The sequence below is a fragment of the Telopea speciosissima genome, chromosome 7 (genome assembly GCF_018873765.1).
Source record: "Telopea speciosissima isolate NSW1024214 ecotype Mountain lineage chromosome 7, Tspe_v1, whole genome shotgun sequence".
Classification (NCBI taxonomy): domain Eukaryota; kingdom Viridiplantae; phylum Streptophyta; class Magnoliopsida; order Proteales; family Proteaceae; genus Telopea; species Telopea speciosissima.
The window spans coordinates 7,622,921-7,648,297 of record NC_057922.1 but is presented as its reverse complement, the minus strand read 5'-3'; the positions used below and the strand labels follow the sequence as shown (position 1 = coordinate 7,648,297).

Sequence of the window (25,377 nt, the reverse complement as noted above, 5' to 3'; positions counted from 1 at the left end):
TTATATCGTAAAAGGTTTTGTGTCCAGCCCCCGTGCATGCAAAAGTTCCCTTCAAACACCAAAACTCCATATTTGACAAATCAAGGTTGAAGATGATTGGTCACAAAGTCTATTCATAATTTTTATTTTCTTAAAATTCCTAAAACACTATTTTTTTTATTAAAATATTCAAATTTTCTAAAAAAAATTTACTTTAATTGATGTAAAAAAAAGTATTTTATTTTTTACTAAAAATATTCAAATTTTTTTAAAAATATTTACTTTAATTGATGTAAAAAAAAGTATTTTATTTTTTACTATTATACATTCATACACATCATGCATCAATCCCAATAATTTCAAGTAATAAAAATTTTATATTAACCTTACAAATTCATGGGGATCCAGATCTTCTACGATGCAGCTACCCATTCGGCCTGTGCTGCACAGACACAGGGCCATGCACAATGACCGCCTTACCCCCGCTCGGGCAAGGCACTCGGGCAAGGGTAAGGTAGTCATTGGGCACGGTCTTGTGTCCGCGCAGCACAGGCCAGACGGGGTAGTGCGTCGTAGAGGATCTGTTTTTCCGATTCATGGAATTCAATGTTCCTATTCGTAGGCTTCTATGTGGCTCAGACCTAGGGGGCTATCAGTTTATGTATTTAGCTCGTCTCCAGGGAGGCGTGCACCCAGAGTGCTACCAAGGGGCATCTAGCGGTTGAGTTGTACCGCACACATCTCAGCGCACATCTAGGAATGTGTGCGACACAGCCCAACGGATGGCAGCCCCCTGAGCGTTCCCTGCTCTCTGGAGTCGATCTTGATCCTTCAGTATATATGACCTGTAAAAATAAAAAGTTGTAATAGGGGATACCATATGAAAGGTCAGGATGAAGAAGCAGTCTGTATATATGAGTAACTCTTGTTGTAACTGGGTCGTGTAGGTAATTCTTCCCCAATGTGGGTCTCAGTAGACTATGTAGAAAGACCGTAAACACTTATCCCAGAAGGGAGAGTCCATATGAAAGGTCAGGATCACTGTCATTCTTTGTAGTTGGGAGTTGGGATCGTAGATTTCGTGGCTTACGTATGCATGTGTTGCCACGTTTTCATGTGTATATATGCTATATACCTTATTTGTTTGTTCTTTACCATTTTTTGGTTTTATTAATTTATTTAAGTGTATTATTATGCTTCTTCGACTACTCTGACATCTCTTATGAAAATTGAAATCGACTGATCGAACCCGTCTCGACATTTATTCCGGCGATCTCTACCGCTAAATCATCGAAAGCGCGACGAATCGGAATACCCTGTAAAGTGTAAGCTCTCTTTCTCAAATCTCAATTGAGATTACTCCATGAAAGTGTAATCTGTCTCTCTCTGTCTTGACTATGATCTTTGACAATTTTCGGGAAATTATTTGTCCAATGCATCAGAGGTCTAGTTAGAAATTTTAGGTTTAGAAGTAGCGTCAACATAAATTTTCACAAATTTTCGGTTAAAATGCTTCATTCTATTGTCGGAATCATATGTTTAGTTGAAAGTTGAAACAATCATATCTGCGTCACATAGATCATAGATCAATGGATTTCTCTAATTAAAACATCTCCTTTTCCCGTTTCTGTTTCTTGAATCAGGCTTTCAAGCACAAACGGGGCAATATCTTCCGGAAAATTTTGAACAAGGTACAGAATCTGGCATCACTTATTATTTCCCCCTCCCCCTCTTTCGAAATAGCTGTTTCTGTTAAATTTTATTGAAGTTGTCATCTTTGTTCAAATTTCCTTCTAGGGTTTCTGAATATCCATCCATCTACAAGATGTCGGGCCAAAGCCAGCGCCTGGTCGTTGTTCCTACTATTACAATGCTCGGAGTCATTAAGGCTCGCCTAGTCGGAGCCACGCGAGGTCACGCACTCCTCAAGAAGAAGAGTGACGCTTTAACGGTGCAGTTCCGTCAGATCCTTAAAAAGATTGTCGCTACAAAAGAGTCAATGGGAACGATCATGAAAGATTCCTCCTTTGCTCTAACTGAGGCTAAGTATATTGCTGGAGAGAATATCAAACATGTTGTCCTCGAGAACGTCCAGACTGCGACCTTGAAAGTCAGGGCACGGCAGGAAAATGTTGCTGGTGTCAAGCTTCCTAAGTTTGAGTACTTCACTGATGGCGAGACCAAGAATGATCTGACTGGATTGGCTCGAGGTGGTCAGCAGGTAAAGCAGTGTCGTACTGCTTACATCAAAGCAATTGAGGTTCTTGTTGAGCTTGCATCACTGCAGACATCGTTTTTGACGCTTGATGAGGCGATTAAAACAACAAACCGTAGGGTTAATGCCCTAGAGAATGTTGTGAAGCCGAGGTTGGAAAATACGATAAGTTATATCAAGGGTGAGTTGGATGAGCTTGAAAGGGAGGACTTCTTTAGATTGAAGAAGATACAGGGTTACAAGAGAAGGGAGATTGAAAGGCAGCGCGCAGCATCCAAAGATTTTAGAGAGGAACAGGGTGCAGAAAAAATTTCATTGCAAAAAGGGATTTCCATAAGTTCAGCCCACACCTTGTTGTCTGGCGGGGAAAAGGATGAGGATATAATTTTTTGACTTAGAGGTTTGTTCCTTTGATTTCTGGGAGTTTGTAGTCTTTTAGTTGTGCTGCATGTTTAACTGCAGAAAATTCTTCCTTTTGTGTTTTGCTTAATGCTGTTATTTTCTGAATAAGGGTGTCGTGTCTGCATCCTTCTAGAACCTTTGTGTATAATTAATTCACAATCATATGTTCATCTGTGTTTGACATTTTAAACAATAATAATGTGAAGGTAGTAGTGTTCAGTATAAATTAGTTTACTAATTTTTTCTTCCTTGATCTGTACTTTTCACGACTAGGTTGGAAATTATTCTGAATTTCAATGGCATCGGCTTTCTTAAAATTATTAAGATCAATTTCCGGATGGTGACAAGGAAATTTCTGTTGGCGAATGAAATCTTTTGTTTTTAATTCAAAATTCAAATAAATATATCAAAAGAGAATTAAAAAAAAGGGTAATGATTTAAATACCACAATGAATTATTCCGTTAACTAAATAGAACTGCCAATCCATCAAAATATATCTTAAGAGTTCATTTTCCAGTGCTATGCAAAGCTTTGTCAAGAGCAATTATTCCTGCTCCATCTGGCTGAATCTATCATTCGTCTACAGGGAGTGGAGTCGGCCCTAAGTTTGGGATTTGCCTCTGTAGTCCCATGACCATATTGCCTTTTGGTCTTCTCATATGTTGTTTTCATTGGGGCATAGAGAGGAGAGCAGGCCCAGTATTTGGGAATTGCCTCTACTATCCCATGTTATGTGAGCTTCTATTCTCATTCTGAATTATTGTTCTTCATTGGCGATTGTAGCTGTTCCCATCCTTTAATTTTCTTTCAGGGGGAGTGTTAGGATCCAGTTTTTGCTGAATGTAGGCCTTGGGGGGGGGGGGGGGGAGGACAGAATGATGTCGTTCTCCTGGAATGCTAGCTAAGCCAATTTTATTAGTTCCCTCCAATCAAATCCATAAGCCTTTTAAAGAAAAACAACTAAAACTCACAAGTGGCTGGTTGGGTGGACACCAAAGTTTGGGTCGAATGTAGAGGGGAAGGAGTAGAATAACATACTAAAAATTAAAGATCATCCAACCATGGGTTAGAGAGGAATGCATGTCTGAAGTTCTGCATTTAATGGATAGAACAGAAATTGTTACAGTAAACTTAGATAAACCTGCAGAATATTATGTGAGGAAGAGAAGCAAAGGTAAATATAACAGTAAAACACCAAATAAAGATCAGAAGTCACCCAAAATAGGTCTTGATTGGATGAAGAAGCTTTGCTGGAAAATTCAGCAGAACAGTAAAGAAGAAGAAGAAAAGAAGGGGATTTCTGCAGGGTAGGCTTCACCATGAGTCCCAAACCAACGATTCACCACCCTGGGTTGCACTTGCTTCACCACAAGAGCTACTCCAGCATCACCACCAAAGGGAAACATTCAATTGAATAATAGCCAAAATCTGTAGGCAGCATGGTCCCCTCCTTTATTTAGTGTAGTTGATAGCTAAATTATTAAATTAGAAGCTCTTCTAAATAGAAAGAGATCCTTTACAATATGGCATCTAAAAAAATAGAAAATCTAAGAAAAGGAAACAACTAAGTAGCAATACTAACTTAGCCTAGAAGTAAATAGCATTACAACTTAGAAACTATTACAATATAGAAACTTACTACTTAAATCAGTGTAGGGCTTAAATCCCTAATATTTGGGCTTATAAAACAGGCCCGTTACGATAGAAAACTCAAAATTCCTTAGCCCATGACCCATATAACCCAGTGGAGATTAAATTTGGGCCTAAATTATTGAACCACGTGTTCAACTTGTCCCAAAAAACTGAACCAAACCCAAATCCGAAAATTCTTCTTCCATGGGATGTGATCTGTATCAAGACCTTTCTAAGGCATAGGCAAGAAAGGAATTTTAGACTTTCTTTTCTATGTAATGCATCTTTTCCAGGGGAGGACAAATTGTTGTTTTATGGGTGTGTTTCACTAAATACTTGATCTTTGTTTACTAGACAGTGAATACTTGATTCTATCCACTCTCCTTTTCCTTTCTTTCTTTCTTCAAATATTTGGTATATGCTCTTTGTAGACATGCATTGACCTGCAAAATTGTATTTCGACTACATTGTAGGGTTTAGTATTTAGGGTTTGGCTTTGGGATTTAAGGTTTTGGGGGTTTACTGATCATTGAGGCAGTTTCTGATTCAACTGGTTTATCATGATTCTTCGCATGTTATTTGCTATTTCCTTAATGCCATAATGATCTTCAATTGATTGTATTACAAGACCTTTAATTCCTATCTTGACTAAATTGTCCTCAGTTTTAGGGATTACCCTCATTTATTGTTTGGACTGGTTGCCCAAGTTTCAGTGAAGGTCTATGTAAACATGTGACGGATTCAGCAATGTCATTCCAGTTGTTTACTGTTAGTGTGGTACTGGGGTTTGAGTTGAATCATGAATGCGTGACTTGGGTTTATTGTTCACAAAGTTCCAAGACGTGCCATTGTTCTCATCAGTAAACTACAATGCATAGCAATGTGTTTGAGAAAACCTTATCTTGTAGAATTTTCCTATGACATTGGAAACCAATTAGGTCAAAATTCTGAATTGTTTTGAACATACAAGGAATGGATATGTGGCTAAATTATTTTTTCTGGAATTGATAAGGAATGAGAGAGAAGAAAATTTTCTCCTATTTGTTGGTTTTTAGGCAAGATAGAAAGGTAGTTGGTCTTCACAAAGATGCAAGGATGGTTGAGAAATAATATGGTGACTAATGACCATCTGAAAATTTCTCTTGGAAGGTTCTGGATCTCTTACTTCAAATTGGATTAAACTGACATATTTGAGTCCAAATGCTTGCTTTCATAGAGCTTAAACAGAATGAGCTATCAAGGAGAAAGACCAGATGGTTGAAGAAGATAGGGCTCTAGGGCCGAGTCCGGGATACATATAGAAAAATTGGAAGTGATGAATAATGAATGAAGACACAGATGTTGAACTGTAAATGCTAAGTTCTTGTTTTTATCCAATTCTCTTTCTTCATTTCCAAGGAATGGTGTGGGTTTTGTCTATGAAAGCAAACTTGTGAAGTTTTGGTTGGAAAAAATAAGATGATGCTAATAATTTCTGTAAAACAAAATGCAAGGTGGCAGGAACTTTTGTTGGTCTAACTTGTGGGTATCAGTATTTCCCATCTCTCCAGACAACAAATTCTTTTTTGCATGTATTCTTATATTTTCCTATTTTCCTCTGTATTCTTTTGGCTTGGTGTCCTCTGTTTTTTGGTCTAGTTCTGATGTAGACAAGTCACTTAGGGCTTATTTTAGTGGAAATATGCTTTGGGTTGGGTCATATATGTATTGGGACTTTGATCCCATGGGCTTACTTTGTAATTGGCTAATTTAATGAGCCTAAAATATGGGTAGAAAGTAGGAAAACGGGATTTACTTCCTTAGTTTAGTTAAAGTTCTGTTTTGAGTCTAATTTCTTTATTCTTAGTCAAATTAGGTTACCTTATTAGTTAAGGATAGGGTTAGGCCTTTCCTTTTTAGTGTCTAAGTCTATTTTAACATTGTACACGAATTTGATTAGATATAGGTGGCAATGGTAAGAGCTGGTAAGCATGGTAACTGTATCGGCTGCCTGGGCCGGCGCTCCGCGTTCTATCTAGGTTCTGCTCTTACGTACGTCATGAATAGTCATTGGCTTAATCAATAGTATAGTAATCTATACTTAAAATTTCTATTTATATTATATTTAATATTTGGATGGATATGCATTTATATGGTCTTGAGAAGTCTCAGCAAGAATTAAATTTAACTCATATTTTAGCGTATTTATTTTTTTGTAGCCGACATCGGTTTAGTTACCATAGCCCTAGTCTTTTAGCGGACTCAAGATGACTTCTAACTTGTCAGTTAACCTCAGAGCACACAATAAAGAGTGCCGTTGGCGACTCTGGTTTCGGGTCTTTCTCAATAGTCTTATAGCATATGTCAGGTAGTTACAAGTGAGATAGATGTGTAACTAACCTCTAAAACTAAGCCACCGAAATACAACTCTTTGCCCACCCACCACCGTTTATTAGCTTAGCTGCTTGTTTATAAAGTGCGAAAGCTAAAGCACTTGAGCTCTCTTATAGGGCACTGGGTCCGCATGCTAAAAAAAAATATTTGATTATTTTTTATATATAAATTAATAAAGAAATAATTTTTTAAATTTATAAGTAGGAGTAAAATAGGTGAGGATAGCATTGAACAGTTGAAACAAAAATTGGCTTTAGCCTTTGTGAAAATCCTGAGATAGGATGGGTGAGATGCCCAGGCTGAGATAGCCATTCCCTCCCCCCCCCCCCCCCCTCTCCCTTTCCATTGGTTATTGAATTTGAACCCTAATTTTGTTCAAATCGAGTTCAAGCGTGCTACAAGCTGCTGGGTTTTCTTTCAACTGATTGTCACATCGATTTCTTAAAGATTACCACATCAAGATCATTGCTGCTTCAACAGGTTACAAATTTGTGGGTTTTTATTTGTTACTTCAACCAAGCAAATTGTTCCCTCATTTGAGTTCCCATTGTTCTCTTGGTTCCCTCATATAATTTCTTCGGTTTTCAAGAGAGAAGTTAAGATTTCTTTTGAGATCCCATTGTTCTCTTTGGTTATCTTTTTTGGTTTTCTATTTGATCCTGCCTGGGATTAGACCTATTCTGGTCTAGTCTTACATTAGGTTCTCTTGCTTCTTTCTATTTTGTGTGTATCCTCTCTATTCTCTGTTCTGTCTTATTTAGACCTTTCTATGAATGAGATAAAGGATATTTATTGCTTGTTCCATCAGGTTTATGTAGGACAGTTAACCAATGTTGCAAACCCATCTAACTGTGGATGGAAGATTGGAAGCTTTGATTGGTTTTGAAATCCATTGCTTTGAAGAGGGAATCTCCCATTGGAATATTTTGAATCTCTGAATTAGGAGATATGGTTTATGGAATTGCCCTAGCTTTAAGGAATAACCAACTTTTATTGGACGAGAGTGCCAAACTAAACAAATGAAATGAAAAAGAAAAGCACCAGAGTCAACCAGGTGAACTATCGTGCATTGTGTTTTAATGATCATTTAACCAGCAGAAAAGAAAATAAAAAGTTCTTAAGAATTGATAATACAGAACTAAAATTTATGAATCCAAAGAAATGCTGTCTAGTGAGGCTGTGAGGGTATCCATGCTGTTATTTGTATGCAGGTCACGATTCTGTTATGTTTAGACCTGAGGGAAAAATAGAATGTGGCTTGGTCCTTCCTTTATTTGTCAGACTCAGATTCATTCTGCTAATGTTGATGCAGTAGAATTATCGTGGCTGGACCAGCATGACCCGATCTGGAAACCCAGACTGAGGTGAACCCGACCCAAGTCTGAATTTTGGTCTAATAATGGTAGGTAGGGTTTTGGGTTCTTGTATAATTTATTTTGGGGATTGACTAGATATGTAGGAGTTTTAGTTTCCTTGTTTGAGTTAGTTTCCAGTTCATGTTTCCTTATTAGAGTCAATGTTAGTTGGTAGCATGTATAGATTGATACGTATGATTGGAATCAGTATGGACGGGTGAATAAGAATATTGAAATGTCTACCGTAGTCTAGCTGTTGGTCGGTGACCTACTTCCCTTTCTTACCAACGTCTTAATTCGGTTTCCTCATCTTTCATTCTTATTTCTTGTATTCTTCTTTTCTATTTTCCTTCTCCCTTATTCTTCTTTTCTCTGTATTGTTAATTCTCTTAGTTTTTGCTCCCATGATTAATGGTATTGATAGCCATCATGTGGTTTATTCGACTTCCCTCATCCCTTCCACCTTCTTCCCCAAACTATGGGCCTGTGTTCCCCTATCCTATGCGTCGCAAGTCCTAGGTGATGTAGACAGGTTCTTGGCCAGAAATATAGCCGCAGGATCCTTAGGAACCATGCCCTCACACTTAATGGGGACCATGGTTCGATGGGCTGGCGGCTGAGTGTTTTTTTGGTTCACTCGAAACCAGATCGTGGGGACTGTTAAGTTTTCTTTATTTTGAAATCTTTGTTAAGTTGAAGCTCTGGTTGTTTTTTTTATCAAGTTCTGTAAGATACAGTGAGGTGAGAGACCTAGTGGCAGTGAGACTGACCAAGGCCATAGGTGAGAGGCTTTGGTCATATTCCATCCCCCCCCCCCCCCCCCCAAAAAAAATAAAAAACTTCTTCCTTTTCCTCTCTTAGTTGATTTTCTGTGACATATTCAACATCTGGGGGACATTTGATGCCTGTGGTTACTGCTGGAGTTGCTGTTGAACGCGGAGAGGACTGTTCTGTTGCTGCTTCATCGAGTTCAGACTGAAGATTCAAGAACACTCTAGCGGCTCAACTGGTTGGTACCCTAGAGCAGTGATCTTCAGCCCCCCTGGATCTTTAATTTTTGTAATGCTCTTCCATATTCTGTCATTCGATAGTAGTTTGAGACACATTTAATGTCTGTGGATTGACTGTATTCAGTGAGTTGCAATTTTGATTATAATTCTGAGTCTCCTTCATAACTTAGCATTCAGCAATCAGAATAGGCTGAGACTTTTAGGAATTATTCCCATCAACAGGTACTACCCTCAACAGGAAGGTCTGGTCCATCAGAGTTGTTGGTTACTAATTCTGTAACCTGCTACTTTCCTGTTTTAATAGCCTGTTTTCTGTCAGCGATTGGTCAGTCGTTGCCACCAACTTGTTCCATCACAATAGGCTGAGACTTTTCAAGATTCACACCAAGTTTAGACTTCTTCTTTGGAAAGTTCTGAATGGTGATTTTACCTACTAGAGCTAGACTTTTCAAGTTTTTACATTTTGATGATATTTATTTGTTTTGTTACAAGGGCTTTCCCTATCATATGATTTATCGAAAAGAATCAGTGCTGCAGGTCACTTGGGTAATCTTTCAGTTGTTTCCCTCTTTTATAGAACACACTGCTTTGTCAAAATTGGATAATATCACTATTTTCAGCTTTGCTGCAATTACCTTTTATATCTTATGGACTGATGATAGGAACTATGCTCTTTTAACAAAATGAGTCCTCAAACCCAAATCATAATCTGAGAAACATTTCTAAATGGGTTCAAGACTTAAAATATTTTTTCACATGCATTATCCTCATGACACGGTAGAGGCTTCATTACATTTTACTCTTCAAGATTACACCAACCTGCCTACTACTAGAGAGGTTTGATCACCACTCAAAAGAGGCTGGATGGGCAGCGTTAATTATCTATAGCAATAAGTTTGTATCAACATTAATGGACTATGGGTTTGCAGGGAGCCTGGCAGCGGCAAGAGGCATGGGTGCTACAACAAGGAATCCGTGGAGCATTGCCGCTGAGAAGCAGCACCATAGTGGTTTGGACAGATTCTCAAGAACTAGCGGATTGGTTACCAAGAAGAGATTATAAATTATGGCCATGGGAGTGCTTTTCTTTTCTTTTGGATACCCAGACTCTTTTGAAATCTTTTGGTTCTGTAATTATTATAAAAACAGCGAAGGTGGTGTAGCTATCAAGGCAAGAACTAGGAAAATGCGAGGGAGTACACTAATAACCTTTTGGATATTATTTGTTATTAATGAATCATCTTTTGTCATTAAAAAAGAGCATAGTACACTAGGTTAAGTCAATGAGCTTGGACCGTTAGATGTTCGAGCTGTCATGTGTCGACAACTCCACCCCAAACTACCGTATTGCACAGTTTAAGGGAATTAGAGAGGATTATTTTCCATTGAGATTCTGCTATAATCATTATGTTGGCCATGTGGTTATGGTAGGCAAGCATAATAACTGACTACGCATCTCACCTTCCCCACTAGGCTAGTAAGCGATAGCCTCTTGTGGACCCATCTGGTCTGGCTGGTATGCTGCACTCTATTTATTCCATGGAAGTCCATCAAAGCATATAAAACAACAAAGAAATAACTTCAAAAATTCGAGATGGTACCTGTTTTGTATCTACCGATTCCAGTTCCTTTTTTTTATGTATACTACATACTCAAAACAGTCATAGTAGGACATGAAATAACTTCCAGGGCCATGCATCAAAATTCTCCTTCTGCAACCATATACCAGTTGGGTCGAGTCTGTCCATACTTCTAGGTGCTTTCTTGCCGTCGACTGCACAGCTCTTGTTCAAGGGCCTGTCCTTCCATCTCATCTACAGGCTCTACAAATCCATAATCAAAAGACAACATATTCCCGTCTCCATCCAGTCAAAACGAAAGCCCAACTCGTCTCCTTCAATTCTAGGTTTTACTGATCTAGTGATTTCTCTTCTCTTTCCCTCTTGGGTTCCCACATTTGAATTTGAAGCTCTTCTAGATTGAAAGATACATTTGTTAGGAATTTCAATTCTGAACCCATTCTCCCATCTACGATATTCAATGCCATGCACCAAACCTTGGAGTTTATCTAATAGGATCTGTAAGATTGAGGTACAGGATAAAGAAACTAACAAACCTCACTTGCAGTCTATAAATTTCATAAAGGAAGTTTGACCCCCAAGTCAATATTCCTTGGGAATTTCAGCATCTTTATTTTCCCTGATTCCTCACTAGATTACTCTTGTGAGAGTCTGATTTCTAACCATGGAACGGTGCTCAAATTGCTCATCTGTTCTCAACCAAAAGAAGCATATTGTGTCTACCAAGCCTAAACCTGTGACCCATGTATACCACGATGTCTGAACCTGTTTCACTTTCTTACGGTTACTTACAGATGCTTTATTATATGTATCACTGGTGTGGGAATTGCAGCACAAGGGACTGTTGATGAAGAGACCAGAGCCCCAGCATATGCTCGAGCTAGGGCAATTATAAAGTTAAAAAATCTGCGACTTTCAAGACTGGTTTTGGACGAGAGAGATCTGTGGATGGAGCAGATGACATTGACGGTAAACTTGCAGGTTATGGAAGCCCATAGCCAAGTGATTAGAATTGGATCGTCACCAGAAACTGCTAGGTGTTTTCTGACTTATGAAGCATGCACTTCACTGCTTGAGGCATTGAAAAGAAGCCACACAACCAACACGCACTGGGTAAACCAGAGAAGATGGGCATTGCTAACCTTTAATCACATAACTAGAAAGTCAAACTAATTTTGATCAAAACACCTAGGGCTCGAACAATTCAGAAAGAAGATAATAAACTTATATTTTCACTATATGTTGTGTACAACAATAATTCGATAACATATACAAGAAAAAATGCAGTTCAGGTTTTAAGCAGTGTTCTAATATTAAGTGAACTTTTTACAGAGTCCATTCCACCCTTTAATTAGGGCTATTCCCTTGTAAGACCATTACCAGAAACGGTCACATTGGACTACCTCTAAATCAAGCCTGTTGTTTAATTGATAGTGCAAGTAATTGCAGCTTACTTGGTAATTTTCGATATATCCGAACATACCAAGCACTTAATGAATAGCTAGCTAGCAGAGACGACATCTGCCTGTTCCAGAACAAGTTGCACACTCATCCACATCCCCTGCTACATGGCTCAAGCAATGCTTCATTCTGTCATTCACAACATCCTGCAAAGCCCAAATTTTAAGCATTTCAAAGACTATAATTAGTAACTACATTTGTATCAAATATCTTACTTCACGAGAAACTCAATACCACAACTAAATTGTGCAGTCCAAGGGGCGCAGTGATGATATATGAGACATCTGACTGCTCCTTTGCAGCTTCAGCTGTTAAGGACGGGATATCCTATAAAACAAGATAAGGTTGTGAAAAGATTCCCCAAGAATTACTCCATCTTCATCATCTTTGAAGAGAGCATAGCCTGGATCCACTAAATTCATGAGGTTAGAGCCCTGGAGTGCACCTTGTACCAATGCCACCCTGGGAAGAGAAAATAAGGGCTAACAATTACACGATGTGCCCCTTGTTCCACACATGAATTGAATGCATCTTTGATTGATGGCTCAGCCAACTCCTGGTTAAATTAACAAGATACTGAGAAAAATAAGGGTCAGGTTTCCAGAACTCCAAATACACTTACAGTCACAAATTTACATTACCAAAGATAAATGTTCCAAGTCAGCATCACCAAATGCAGAAAAAACTGAGAAATATATCCCCATTTTAAACCCCCTCTGGCCCTCTCCCCTCCCCCCCCCACCAAAAAAAAGAAAAAAAAAAAAAAGGGATCACCAGATCATATAATAATTTGATATTAGACTTACATCAATCCTTCTCCTTTTTTATTTTAAAGATGTCATCTTTAGACCCGATGACTTCAGCTTTCAGGAATTGGATGAGAGGTCACCATCAGGTAAATCCTATGCTCAGTTACAGTCCAGTCTGCTATAAGCATTTCATATGAAATAGTTAATTCGTTGGCAAGCCAACTTTAGGTAAAAGCATTTGCTTATTTACTAGTTAGTACGCAAACAATTAGTTGGGTCAAAAAATAGACAAGATAATATGTTCGATTGTTCAGCACTTGAAAGATTTATGATACAATTGAGGCTTCCAGCCTGAGTTTCTTAGAGGGTACATCATTGCAAAACGAGGGAAGAGGAAAATCAAAGTAGTTTGGGGAAATTTATATCACTGCCCTATACTTGACCTATATTTTTTATTCAAATAGCGCTGCTCCAAACTTCGGTCCTGATTCCCCCCAGAAAAGTAAACTTCCACATCTCTTTCTCCCCAGGTAAAATTACCCCTCACAATCGTCCCCACCCACAGAACCCTCTTGTGTCACCCTGATGTATTTCGAGGAAGGAAGAAGAAAAGAGGACCAGCAAGCCTAGCCCATCGAGCAGAACAAGTTGGAGCCCTTGTGTTGGGTTTTGGTTCACTTAATGGATCAGGCTTAAGCCCATTATTTGGTCTTTGAAGTAGTCCATGCACGGGGGACAGTCCGACTTCCTATTTTGTTAGTTTTTATTTAATTGTTTGCTACTTTATTAGGTAGTTGTTAGTACTGCATAGTTGTTTGTTCTATTTTTGTTTAAGTAGCTACAAGTTAGATTTATTTAATTACTATTTAATTTTTTTTTTGTAGAGATATTTCCCTCTCCACGCAAGGGATATCTCTCTACAAAAATTACCTAGTAACCAAAGTGTAGTTTCTAGAGTTAAAAATAAATTGGGTAGGTGAAAAATCCCACTTTTATCTCAAGCACGAGTGCAAATTTGATTAAGTCAGTTCTTAATTCAATCCCAACATACTGGATGTCCTGTTCTTAATTCAATCCCTCTATTAGATCTGCTTTTTGGAGAGGTATGAATTCTGGGCATCGTAAGTAGGCTCCTATCCGTGTAGTACTATTGTACTATGTGTCAACCTCAGAGTTTAGGTGGCCTAGGGTTTAGAGATACTATGGTTCATAATAAGGCTCTTCTAAGTTAGGGTGGGGATTGGTTATTTCTCCTTTCGCTTTGTAGGTAAAAGTTCTCAAGGCTCAACATTTCTACAATAGTGATGTTGTTGAACTTGGTTGTTTCGAGGAAAAGAGGTTCAATAGTTTGGAATAGTATTGTTAGAGTGTTACGAGTTGCTCCATTGTGACCAAGTGGTCACAAGTTCGAGTTTGGAAACAGCCTCTTTGTGAAAACAGGGGTAAGGCTTTGTACATTATGTCCTTCCCCAGACCCCACAGTGGTGGAAGCCTTGTGTACTGGGTTAAAGTGTTAAAGTGTTACCTATTCTAAAAAAATTGGTGCGTTGAGTAGGGGATGGAATTACCACAAGATTTAGTTCCTTGGGTTCCAAATATTGAATATCACACATTCCTACAAGATTTAGCTCCTCACTCTGCATACTTTAAGGTGAGTGAACTAATTATTCATGGTACATTCAACGTTAATTTAATAAATTTCCTTTTTCCAGCTAATGTTTCAAAAGCTATTTTACAAATTTCCTTTATCACAGGCTTCTTCTCAGGATAAATAGATATGTCCTTTAACCAGAATGGCGTGCTAACTACTTAAGCTCTTGCTAAGTCGTAGTTAAGTCTAATAATGGTTTACATAATTAATGTAAGACTAGGTTACTAGTCCCAAAAAACCCACAAAAATCAAATTAGCAGGTTAGGGTTTTAAGCCAAACCAGCCATGAGAATACCACCAAAGTAGGGATCGAGTGTAGCTTGTAGAGAGGGAAGGATGCTGAAAGTTTCATACAATTCCAGTGACAGAATTGGGAGAAATAGCATCAACACCAAAATAGTAGGTAAAACTCTGCACGCCAAACCAGCCACCAGCTTGAGCTCTAACTTGGATCGAGTGTGGGACCTTTGGAGAGGAGGCTTTGCTGTAATTTTGAGTCAGGTCTGATGAACAGCAGAGGATCTGAGTTGGTGATTAAATTAGAAGGTTGAGGCTGTAGAGCAAACCAGCCCACAGAATGGGCTCAAACTGGGATCGAGTAGGCCCCTTGTGGGTGGGGTTCAATCCTCAAAACCCTACTGGAAACTGAGTTTAATCTTCAGAGTTATCCAAGTTCGGTTATTGCTGGCAGTGGGACAGAAACAGGCCAGCAAAACACCAGCAGTGATCTTCGAGCAGCCTTCTCAGGTTGGAGTAATCACAATAGCACAGCAGCACACAGAGATCGATGGAGTGGAAGAAACGACAGAGAAGAGAAGAAAATACAAAGTGGGGATAGGTGGATTGGGCTCTCAATTCATCATAAGTTCTTTGTGGAAGGTAATTCATGGGGAGGGGGGGTGGGATAGTACTAAATTAAGACTTTCAAAGTTCATGGATATTGATGTTATAGATTGTTTTTGTAATAAAGAGGTTAAATCAGATTGACATCTATTTCTATCATGTGATTAGTAAGCATATTTGGGTAATAAGACCCGTTAGGTCTTCGAACTTAGTATCCACAAGGTTCTACTACGTATTGGATGCTCCAATATGGAGGATTGATTTGATTTAGATTGAAAGAACTAAAAGAGCCAGAGGCAGACTTAAAATGGCCCAAGAAGTGGTGAGGAAAGACATGCATAGCTTAGGCCTTGTATCAAGTATGACCTCGAATAGAACTAATTGGAGGGCAAGGATCCATGTAGCCGACCCCATTTAGTTGGGATAAGGCTGAATTGTTGTTGTTGTCTAGTTTCTTGGCCTCAATTCCTAAATTTGATATTAACATTATTCTCTCAGTTGTTGCTATTACTTGCTACATCCTATGGTATACTAGAAATCAAAATATTTTCCAAAACAAGAGTCCCAATCCTTATAAATTAATCCAGTCAATTACACGATATGTGTATGAGTCCAATGCCATTTGCTTCCCATCTAATCCTTCTTCTAATGTTGTTCCAAATGATATCAATAACTCTTTATCAAATGTATCCATGGTTGATATATACCAAAGATTGTCACCGGTGGATCACCTTGTGGTTATATGTGATGGCAGCTATGACCAACCAACAAACTGGAAAAGCGGTGTAGACATCAATTTTTCTTCTTACCTCTTCTTGCGGCCTTTATGAATCACGACTTTTTAGGCAACACAATGGATGCAAAAAATCAGGGGATTACTACAAGGACTACAAGCAACACAAAGACAGTGTTGAGAGGATATAGAAATTTGCACGAACTGTAAAGAAATGGTGAATTGGCTATCGCATAAAAGCAAGAAAGAGTGAATTCGGGATCTGTTTATTTTACTATCTGATGGTTTACAAACACTTAACTTTTTTAAGTCTGTAAATATTTTGAAACAAGATAGACTTGCAGTGGTAGTTGCGCATGATCTAGATAGGAAAGCTAGGGTTAGAATATTAAAATACTATGTAAATAATGTGTATTCCTTTTGAATCTATTAATATTAGATTTTCTTTCTCCATAAAATAAAAAAGTGGCATTTTCGGCTTGTTTTGTGCATTAACAAAAAATGTGCATGATTTCTCCATTCATATCAATTTTCCATACACCCACTATTTTTTTTTAATGAAAAAAAGAAAGTTTTAGATAAACAGACTGAATACACATCATCCACATAACAGTTTAACTTTCTTAGCCTCGCTTTATTAGCCAACTCATGCGCTACTATTACTATACTGATTTATCCATCTTACTTATATTTACACACTTAAAAAAGAGTTAATATTTTGAACACCATCAGATAACAAAACAAAAAGATCTCACGGCCACCCCTGCTTGCTCCCCTGAGTAAGCCAACCAACCATCTCTTGGCAATCAGTCCAAACATCTACCTTTTCCATCCTTGCTTTTGTGCCTCATGCAGTCCTTGTAACATTCCTCTGATTTCCGTATCCTGTACGCTCCCTACAAATATGTGATCCATTAAACCCACAAGTAATTGTGATTTATAAAGGAAAACTGATGACCATCCTGACTCTCCAGTATTTTGGTCATAGCCGCCATCACAAATAATAACCAGATAATCCATAGGCAATGATCTTTGGTATCTCTCACAAACAGACTCATCAAACAAGGAAACATGATCATCATTAGCAACTGGAGTAAGAGATACTTTACCAGAAGAGGGAAGGATAATGAATTATGGATATAATGTAATATTAACCGAAGAACTCTGTTAGGATTAGGATCGAGGTTTTAAAACATTACTTGATTTTTAGTATACCATATAAAGGTAGAAAGTAACATCAATTACCTAGAGAATATTTTGAATCTGGAATTTAGAGAAAGAAGAAGAATAAACTATATCAAGAAATAACTGGACCAAAGTAGAACTGCTCAGATGTTCAGTTCGGAGACCTAATGGCCTTGCTACCCAAATATGCTAAAGTCACATGATATGTTGTATGCCAATCTGATTCCCTCTCTTTATTACAAAAACAACATAATATATCAAAATGATAAATTTCGAAAGTTGTACCTTAGTATAAAGCCCCTTATGTAAAACCTTCCATGAAAACAAATTTAAACTTAGGATGAATGGGTAAAGACAAAACATATTTCCATAATCTACCAGCTCTAACAGGAACTTCTAAACCACAATTTCTTTTCATAATTTATTTAGCAACAACTTAAGTAGTAAGCATATCATTCTTTGATAAAGATAAAGTATCCATTTATCAGGTGAAGAATTCAGAACAATAGATATCCTTAAAATCTCTTTAGAAATTGATGCTGGAAAAAGGAAGTTTATTACTGTAATAACACTCCATGTACCATTCATGATCAGCTCACCCACCCTTAAGAAAGATGGATGAGGAACTAGATGTTGTGGCAAAGTATAAATGTCAATTTTTGGAATCCATAGGTCAGACCAGATGGAAGTATTAAACCCATCTCCAACCCATCAACACATTACACGCTTTAACGAAGGTAGAATTCTCACAATACTATTCCGAACAATAGAACCTCTTCTCTTCCACACAATAGGATTTAATAAGTCACTATTTCTAAAATATTTTGCCTTCAGAACTTGAGCCCGTAAAAAGAAAACGGATTAGTAAATAATATCCATCCTAATTTAACCAACAAAGCCTTATTATGAACCATCGAATCTCTAAACCCAAAACCTCCTAGAATTTTTTGTTTACATATAATATACCAAGCAATTGGAGACCATTTTCGATACCCCAATTCAACACCTCTCCAAAAAGCAGAACTAATAGAATTCAAAGTATTACAGACTATTGAACAATAAAAACAAGAAATCCAATAGGTTGGCATCGAAATGAGAACAAACTTAATCAAAATGCCATGTGCAGCTTGTAATAAAAGAAGGATTTTCCATTTACCCAAATTTCTCTCAACTCTGGAGATAACATGATTCCAAGCTGAAAGTATATTTTCTATTAAGAAATATTGGAGTACCCAAGTATATAGCAGACTCATCAATAAACTTAATAGCAAGATTTCGAAAGACCATACTTTTAGTAGCCTGAGACACAAACTTACTAAACACTCCTCCACTTTTAAATAATTTATGTGTTGACCCTACAAATCCTTAAAAAGATTTAAAACAGCAAGAAGAGTAGAGAACTAGAGATATCCTATTCGTTGGCTCTACCAAAAAGAGAAGACGGTACAACCTCCATATGCATCATTGTAATCCAAATAAAGGAAATAAAAAATGTACAAAACATATAGAAGATTAAATAAGCAAGAGAAAAATCAAACCATATGAGCAGGTTCCACAATTGGGTATCCGGTTCTCTCTCTAAATATGGCTACAAACTCATCTGCAATTCAAGAAACTCTCAGTTCCATAAATAATGGCCTGAAGATATCCAAGCCAACAATACAAAACGATATTCAATCAATGAAATTAGGAATAAAAGCTAAAGCAACAAGAACAAAGACTAAGAATTACAGGGGAGAGAGAGAGAGAACAATCCTACTTAGCATGAGGTTGGACTCTCGGCGCCGGGAACCATGATCAGCAATGATCACACCATTCCCTTAGAAACCCGTCACCGTTAGCAGTCAAACAGAAGTTTTTGGACGAAAGTTGGCGTTTTGCTGAATTTTGTCGTAATTTTATGAATTTGGGAAAAACCCATCGAGGGTTTTCCACAGTTTCCCTAATAAGTGAACTTCTTGGATTGCCACATGAACAAGTACAGGAAATAAATTAAATCCAGTACAGCAGTGAAAAACGGAAAATACAGTTACAAATATATTTCAGTATAGGAAGGGGGTTCCGGGGGTTAGGAAGAATATACCGAAGAGGCAAGCATGGAAATGTGAATAAGGAAAGGATATGGCGCGAAGTAACATACCTGGGAACGGTAAACTGAGATGGAAATGAAGATGAATTCATCGACATCTTTGGATTGGAGCAACTGAATCCAATAACAACTTTGGAGAGGATTTTTTTACCGAAATTAACAACTCTTCTTGCTGGGTAATGGCTACATATAAAGCTCGAATTTTAGAACTAGAAGTTGGAACTTAGCTGGTTGATTCGGATTCACCTCACTTGGACCATTTGGTGCGGTTTCATCACTGAACCATACGTCAAGCCTTCGTATGATCAACATTTCTATAAACGAATTGGGAAAAAGTTCTCTGAGTTGCTAGGGGAGTACGGGTGTCAAAATTCATCCTGAACCGGTTGGACCAAGTGAGCTTGCCAAAAACCCAATCAGATTGAAACCAAATCCTATTTTTGGTGAATAAAAATAGAAACGTCACCTGAGAGATTCGAACTCTCGCGGGGAAACCCCATGTACTTAGCAGGCACACGCCTTAACCACTCGGCCAAAGTGACTAGGTGATTTGTTTCAACGTTTTAATAATTTGACTTAGTAACTCTGCTCTGATCTCTTCAGAGAAATGACTTATTAATGAATCCAACCAAATCTGCTGCAGGAATCTATTCATGGGCGTTTGAATTGGTGATGACTTTTCAGAGTACATGCGAATATTTGGCACATGTATGCAATTATTCATAGCTTGTTATATTGGATTGGTTCATATCTAGAACAGTCTGAGGGAGGCCAGGGGTAGCAGAGTCTTAAGCTCAGTACAAACTCTCAGCTTCTTGTGCTAAATGTGACTCTTTTCCTCATCCCTGACAAGGCCCATGACCTTTCCACCCCATGATAGACAGGCCAGCTTTTGCATGATTTGAATGTTTTTTATGGTCTATCAGCCTCCAAATGTGTAGAATTGCCTCAATCCTGTTTGCTACCTTCAAGTTATGGTTACTCAGATGACAGGTCTTAGCAGTCAAGGAGACATTCTAGGGAGAAAGTCTGCAGTTACATAGCAGTAGATGCCAGATGGTCTAACTCAAACAAGTTTTTCCACTCTGAGAAAAAACTGAAACAATGTCAAATTACAAATGATACAAAAAATTGTCGTCGTTTAGTATTAGACAGAACTTTGATTGCATGAGATTAAGAATGAGGTTCAGCACAGTAGATGGCTCTGTTTTTATATGTTCATATCACATGATTCACACTTAAATGACTACATAAACTTGCATATTGGACATGTATTGTATAGTCAGTGAAATGGGGTTTGAGCACTGAGCAGGATCTCATGGAGATCACTTTTTGTATACTGTGCACTTTAAATGAAGACACTGGCAGTCAAATGTGAAATCCAATTTATGAAACACTTCAATGACTGGTTGTTTGGGAATTGGGAAAAATGACATGGACCTAGTGAATCAGTAACCAAAGAAGCTGGAAATTTTTTGATTTCTTGGTCACTGATGCTGTCCATTAATTGCTTTTCTGTAGATTGGTCAAATTTCGACATTCCAGATTCTTTGTAAGCCATCCAGTCTATTTTGGCAAAACTAGTCCAATATGATTTTGTCTAGTTCATGGCTTACAGGAAAATCCAAAAAGGTGGTTTCAAACTTCAACTTGAAAAGAAGACAATCACAATTGTACAAATGAGACCCTTTCTCCAATATTTGCAACTACTCCATTCCAATTTCCCTGTTGATATTTATGAAGGCATCACCAAAACATTACTGGTATCATTACGATTTTGAAACTTAAATTTTGTCATTCAAAGGTCAGTTTCAAATTTGAAGATACACAACACTTGAAATGGTCCAATTCAAGTGCTTCTCTGATATGCTAAACCAATTGAATTACTGAAACAAGAAATGCACCTAAAAAGCTTATTGTCCATCAAATTTGTAGTCTATTTGCATACTATAGACCTCTAAAAACCTCAAAAGGGAAGAGCCACAATAATCTGTCAACCCATTACTTCAACTCATTTGGGTCTATGTAAAATACCTCTAAGAATTAGTTATGTTATGAGCATGTAAAGCACCAAATGAGTTGAAGTAATGAACAGTTGCCTTAACTGACTATTATAATATGAACAGTTGAATAAAAAGGATCTTGATGGATTCGAACCACCATCCCCTTGGAACATTCCAAGTGCTCTACCAATTTGAGCTAAAGACCCATAAAGTAGAGTTTAGAATTTACAAGCATAGGTGATGGTCCTACATTGATATACTTCAAAGAGTACCTCCTCTGATTTGCATGACATGACATAAAAGGCTCCATCCCTACTACTGCAAAAGCCAATGAATAAATAGGAGAAACTCTTGGTAAACCTATTCAAACTGATACGGTTACTGCACTGGCTGTAGGTAAATGATACCAAAAGCACCACTTGACACTGCTGTTGTTGCTCACTGGCTTGCTATTGGAGTACAACCAGTTATTCCAGAAATGTTCCTGCATGTTTGTGGTTTATAAGATATTTTAAATGTTAGCTAGGGATAATACAATAGTAGTGTGTAGAAGCCCTGGTTGCACTAACAACAAATAGCTGACTGTTATACCTTGCGTTCCAAGGCAGAAAGCTTTTCAATTATGAAGGATTTGATTCAGCTGCTGATTCCCTATAGATCCCTCAATTCTAATTCACCACATTATTATGCTTGTAATTTTCCGAGTGTATGCTACTGTTGTCAGTAAGAAAGGATGCATGCCTAGCTTCTATCCTCTAAGAAAGAAAAGTTCTTGGCATGCTGGTAATATCTTGTAGATCTTTGAAAATTTCAATGCCCTCACCCTAAAAAATAATAGAATCATTAGATAAGTCCCCCTACCCCACCACTCCTTTTTTTCATGCTTCACTTCAGCAAGACAATAATATTTTAATTTCATATACTTTTGTCTTTCCAAAATGTGATTTAGAAGCAAGAAATTACAAGTGAAAATACATGGCTTTGGTTATTTATCTTCTATAGAGAAGATAAATATATGACTTGTCAGGATGATTTTAATTTGCTCTGTTATTGCGACAATGCTACTCCTAGAAGTATGTAGCAATCAAATAATGAATATAAGAGATTGTTTCTTGGATGACATAAACATGTCTCTGCCATCAAACATTGGCAATTCTCAGCATGTCAAACATAAGCATTTCTAAGCCATTGAGCACAAGCACTTCTCAGCCATCAGGTAAGATTGTGCTTCCATTAGGCTGACATGATTCATAATCCTAATTTATTAAGCATACTTCTAAACACAACAGAATTTCAAATCATCATGACCTAAACTGACTTTTTGAGAACTACTGAAATCTAAAATGAAATTAGTTTCTCATTTAAGGGGTGGATGATTTACAGAGTTCTACACACAAGGAAGAAGACAACTCACTTTCAGTTCTGCTGTACTTATAAGTACTGGATTTATTTGTTTAATCAAATCTACAGCTGGTTCAGGGCATGCATAAAAAACAAATCTGCCACAATGTTGCAGATTACATGTTAAAGAGTACACCACAACACAAGAGTCCAAAATCTTCTTCTCTGGTAGTCTCCAGTTCTTGGAGACATTGGTGGTTCTTCCAAGTCTGGGAAAACTTAGTGGTAACCATTTGAAGGGGCAAATTCTAGAATTTATATGACACTTTCATAATCTGACCTTTATTGACCTTTCCAATAACCAACTCTCAGGCCAGATAGCCAGCTCCCTTTATAACTTGCCCAATCTCTTGGACCTCTCTTTGAGCCATAACCAGCTCACAGGAAGAATCCTGGATCAGATTGGAAGGCTGAAATCTCTTAGCACCCTCTCCTGGGGTGATAATAACCGTATATCAGGGTCTAGAATAGCTACCTTAACCACATATCAGATACAAATATAGGTTTTCAGAATAGCTATCTTAACCACATACAGTCATGGCTTCCTTTTAATCTTGCCAATAGTTAGTTAATAAAAAAGCCACAAATTGAACAAGATAGAAGTCGAATAAAATTACCTAATGTTGGCAACTTCTCAGATTTTCAAGCAATTACCCTATGTAGTTACCTGCAAATGAGATAGTCCTATTTTGAGTCAATTTCTTTCATTATTTTAGTTTCCTATTCAATTTATATTACCTTGTTAGTTAAAAATTGGGTTAGGCCTTTCCTTATTAGTGTTTGAGTCTGTTTTGAGTCTTCTATATAAGTTTGTAAGAGGCTACAACCTTGTACACAAATTTGATTAATGAGATTGGAGGGGAAAAAAACATAGCTTTGTGCTTTGCTTTGTGAGAGAGTATGGTGAGAGACCAAAGTACAGCGAAAGGCTATTGGCAAGAGACCCGAGTTTGAGACTGACTACCCTATCTTGTTGTTCCCTTCTTTGATTTCTTGTTTTTTTTATTTTATTATTTTGAAATTTCCGGCAAATCTGAGAACCGATCAAAGTATTTACTATTTCTGGACCAGAAGTTTGCGATCCTCTTGTGGACTGGTTATTACTTGTGACTGGTCTACATTATTCACTATTAGAGCCATGGGGGGACGGAAGATGGAGTCAAAGATTGTTGAATTCTACTCCATTGAAGGATGATTGTGCAAATCTGATTTGACATCTCTACCAAACTTGTGAGTGACTTTTTTTTTTCAAGCAGGTGAGAATTGATGTTGATAAGTCACTTAAAGGACTTTTTTTTTATTGGAAATATGCCTTGGGTTGGGTTATTTGTGTGTTGGGCCTTTGATCCCATTAGTTTTCTTTGTAATAGGCCTAAAATATGGGTTTTTTTTTGTAATGGCCTAAAATATGGGTAGAAAGTAGAAAAACGGGATTTACTTTGTTAGTTTAGTTAGAACCCTGTTTTGAGTCAATTTATTTCATTTTTTAGTTTCCTAGTCAGTTTATATTACCTTATTAGTTAAGGATTGGTTAGGCCTTTCCTTTTTAGTGTTTAAGTCCCCTTAGCTGGGCCCAGGCCTGATCCTCTTGTGTACTGGTTATCACATGTGACTGGTCTACATTAGCTCCTCATTGCAATGAATCCTGAATTTACGAGTTAGTTTTTGTTATTCTGGAAACTTGGAAAGTTAGAGCAAGATCAAAATTTGGATATGTCTGAAATATTGGTCCAAGATTATCAACCATGGCTACATCAGAATCAGTAAAGATATAATAACTGATGCAGTTCTGCCTCTCTGAATGCTCCTTAAGCTTTCTTTCTAGAAAAATCTTTAGCGATGAACGTATAACCAATCATAATAGTTATCTGTCACTAATTCGGTTTCCATAATAAAATGTAACTAATATGGTTTCTACATAGTAGTGCTCAGTTTAGAATTGTAGCAAGAATTGGGTAAAATTCCTTAGCTGATATGTTAAGATAATCCTAAGGTGCTCAACCACAACAAAAATAATCACCAAGCAAGAAAATATAATGAATCAGGTAACAACCTTTTGTCAAATTTAATTCTGAAACACATGCAAATCTATTTAAAAAGAAAACATATTCCATGACCTTCTATTGTGACTGATGATTTGGAAACACCCTTGGAAATTAATTGCAATTGCACAGTTTTGTAATTCCATTGGGGTTTCAGAGATTGGACAAAGTCACCGATGAGGATGCTGGCTTACTCCATCATGGGGGAAAAAGCACTGCATAAATCATAAAATGATACAGCCAATCTTCCAGCTAAAGTGGGGGTCCTAAGGAAACCTTATAACTAGTCATGATTTGTTCTCCTCCTCCCCCTCCTCCACCCACTCAAAGTATGAGATGGTGTATAGCATGCACTCTACATTCAAAATTCTATCGATAGACCTTCTTGTGAAGGATCCCAGACAGAGGGGGGAAAAACAGAAAAACAAAGACAAACTAAGTAATGCCCACTAGACTGAAATTGGAAACGAGTATCCTTGATCCAAATATATTGAAGAGAAAACGCAATGACAAAATATATCTTATGAAGAACAACCACGGTTGCCAACTGCAATAGAAAAAATAAAACTTAATCATCAAGGCATGCCCTTACAATGTATAATTTGATACCTTGAAGCATCAACCTGGCTCGTGAATATTCACCTTGAATTGGAAATAGGGTGAAACTACTTCT

At 37.6% G+C, this 25,377-nt stretch overlaps 1 protein-coding gene, 1 non-coding gene and 1 pseudogene across 4 annotated transcripts; 1 reads left to right on the top strand and 2 right to left on the bottom strand.

Annotated features, from left to right (window-relative positions):
• The first annotated feature begins 1,159 nt into the window (after positions 1-1,159).
• LOC122669091 (V-type proton ATPase subunit D) lies at positions 1,160-10,213 on the top strand. 3 transcript variants are annotated; one of them, XM_043865745.1, is made up of 5 exons: positions 1,160-1,304; positions 1,623-1,670; positions 1,777-2,594; positions 9,897-9,916; positions 9,977-10,213. In XM_043865745.1, exon 3 carries the CDS (start codon positions 1,805-1,807, stop codon positions 2,585-2,587), a length of 783 nt encoding a protein of 260 aa, XP_043721680.1. In that variant the 5' UTR covers positions 1,160-1,304; positions 1,623-1,670; positions 1,777-1,804; the 3' UTR covers positions 2,588-2,594; positions 9,897-9,916; positions 9,977-10,213. The 3 variants fall into 3 exon arrangements, with proteins under 3 accessions (XP_043721680.1, XP_043721679.1, XP_043721678.1); XM_043865744.1 differs by having other exon boundaries at positions 9,897-10,213; XM_043865743.1 differs by lacking the exons at positions 9,897-9,916; positions 9,977-10,213 and having other exon boundaries at positions 1,777-2,818.
• Positions 10,214-11,888: 1,675 nt separating this feature from the next.
• On the bottom strand, positions 11,889-19,353 carry LOC122669531 (annotated as a pseudogene).
• Positions 19,354-19,718: 365 nt separating this feature from the next.
• On the bottom strand, positions 19,719-19,800 carry TRNAS-GCU. The gene has a single exon. It is a non-coding gene; the product is annotated as a tRNA-Ser (tRNA).
• Positions 19,801-25,377: the final 5,577 nt, after the last annotated feature.

What these genes read in the sequence shown, in the direction of transcription:
- LOC122669091 (XM_043865745.1), top strand. Translation starts at nt 1,805, where the DNA reads ATGTCGGGCCAAAGCCAGCGCCTGGTCGTTGTTCCTACTATTACAATG.